The 1116-nt window shown below is 46.7% G+C and overlaps 1 protein-coding gene across 1 annotated transcript in view; it reads left to right on the top strand.

Annotated features, from left to right (window-relative positions):
* The window catches only part of Mlh3 (mutL homolog 3), a 34722-nt gene that overhangs the window by 10737 nt on the left and 22869 nt on the right, over positions 1-1116 (top strand). The window contains exon 4 of the mRNA XM_005343655.3: positions 367-471. Within this exon, the coding sequence (XP_005343712.1) occupies positions 367-471 (105 nt within the window). The remainder of the gene's footprint in view (positions 1-366; positions 472-1116) is intronic.

The following is a 1116-nucleotide window of genomic DNA, read 5'->3' as shown; positions in this document are numbered from 1 at the left end:
TGTAGACCAGGCTGGTCTCGAACTCACAGAGATCCGCCTGCCTCTGCCTCCCGAGTGCTGGGATTAAAGGCGTGCGCCACCAACGCCCGGCAGACAACTTATTCTTATCTGTAAACAATCTATAGGTTTCCTACGTTCATCCTATTTCTAATAGGATATATGAAAATCCTTGTTTGGTTTTGGATTTATTTTCTGCAGTGCTGGAAATTGAAACGAGAGCCTTGCATATGCTAAGCAGTACTCTGTCACTGACCTGGATATTCCAAGCCCCGAAAAAAATGTGTATTTTCAAGGACTTTGAAATCATTGGCAAAACAGTTCCACAGACATTAAAAGTTAAATTGTGTTTTTCCTGGGTCTTCCTAGGTTGCTGTTGATGTCAGCAGTGGCCAGGCTGAGAGCTTAGTGGTTAAAATCCACAACGTGCTGTATCCCTATCGCTTCACCAAAGAGATGATCCATTCAGTGCAGGTAAGTCAGCACCAAAGAGATGATCCGTTCAGTGCAGGTAAATCAGCACCAAAGAGATGATCCGTTCAGTGCAGGTAAAGCAGCACCAAACCCATGCAGTGTTTATGCTAGACTAACTTTTGTGAAATTGAGGGTTTTTTTAAATGAGTGAGACCATATTAGTCAAGGCATGCTGTATTAGGCTTCTCTAGAGGAACGGAACTGATAGACTGATAGATTGATTGGAGTGGCTTACAGGCTCTGGTCCAGCTAGTCCAGCAATGTCTGCCTACCAACTGAAGGTCCAAGAAGCCAGTAATTGCTCAGTCCACAAGCCTGGATGTCTCAGCTGATCTTTAGTTTACACAGGAATCCCAAAGAAGGGGGCTCTGTTGCCAGTGAAGGAGTGGATTTACCATCGAGAGTGAGGGCAAGGCAGCAGAGAGCCAGCTTCCTTTTTCCACGTCCTTTATATAGGCTGCCAGCAGGAGGTGTGGCCCCAACTAAAGGTGGAGCTTCCTACTCCAAAGATCTGGATTAAAGGTGTATTTTCTTACCTCAAAAAGTCTGAATTAGCCGGGCGGTGGTGGCGCACGCCTGTAATCCCAGCACTCGGGAGGCAGAGGCAGGCGGATCTCTGTGAGTTCGAGACCAGCCTGGTCTACA

This window comes from Microtus ochrogaster, chromosome 1, assembly GCF_000317375.1.
Source record: "Microtus ochrogaster isolate Prairie Vole_2 chromosome 1, MicOch1.0, whole genome shotgun sequence".
Taxonomy (NCBI): Eukaryota; Metazoa; Chordata; class Mammalia; order Rodentia; family Cricetidae; genus Microtus; species Microtus ochrogaster.
The sequence above is the reverse complement of the archived record's forward strand: the minus strand, read 5'-3'. Positions and strand labels throughout refer to the sequence as shown.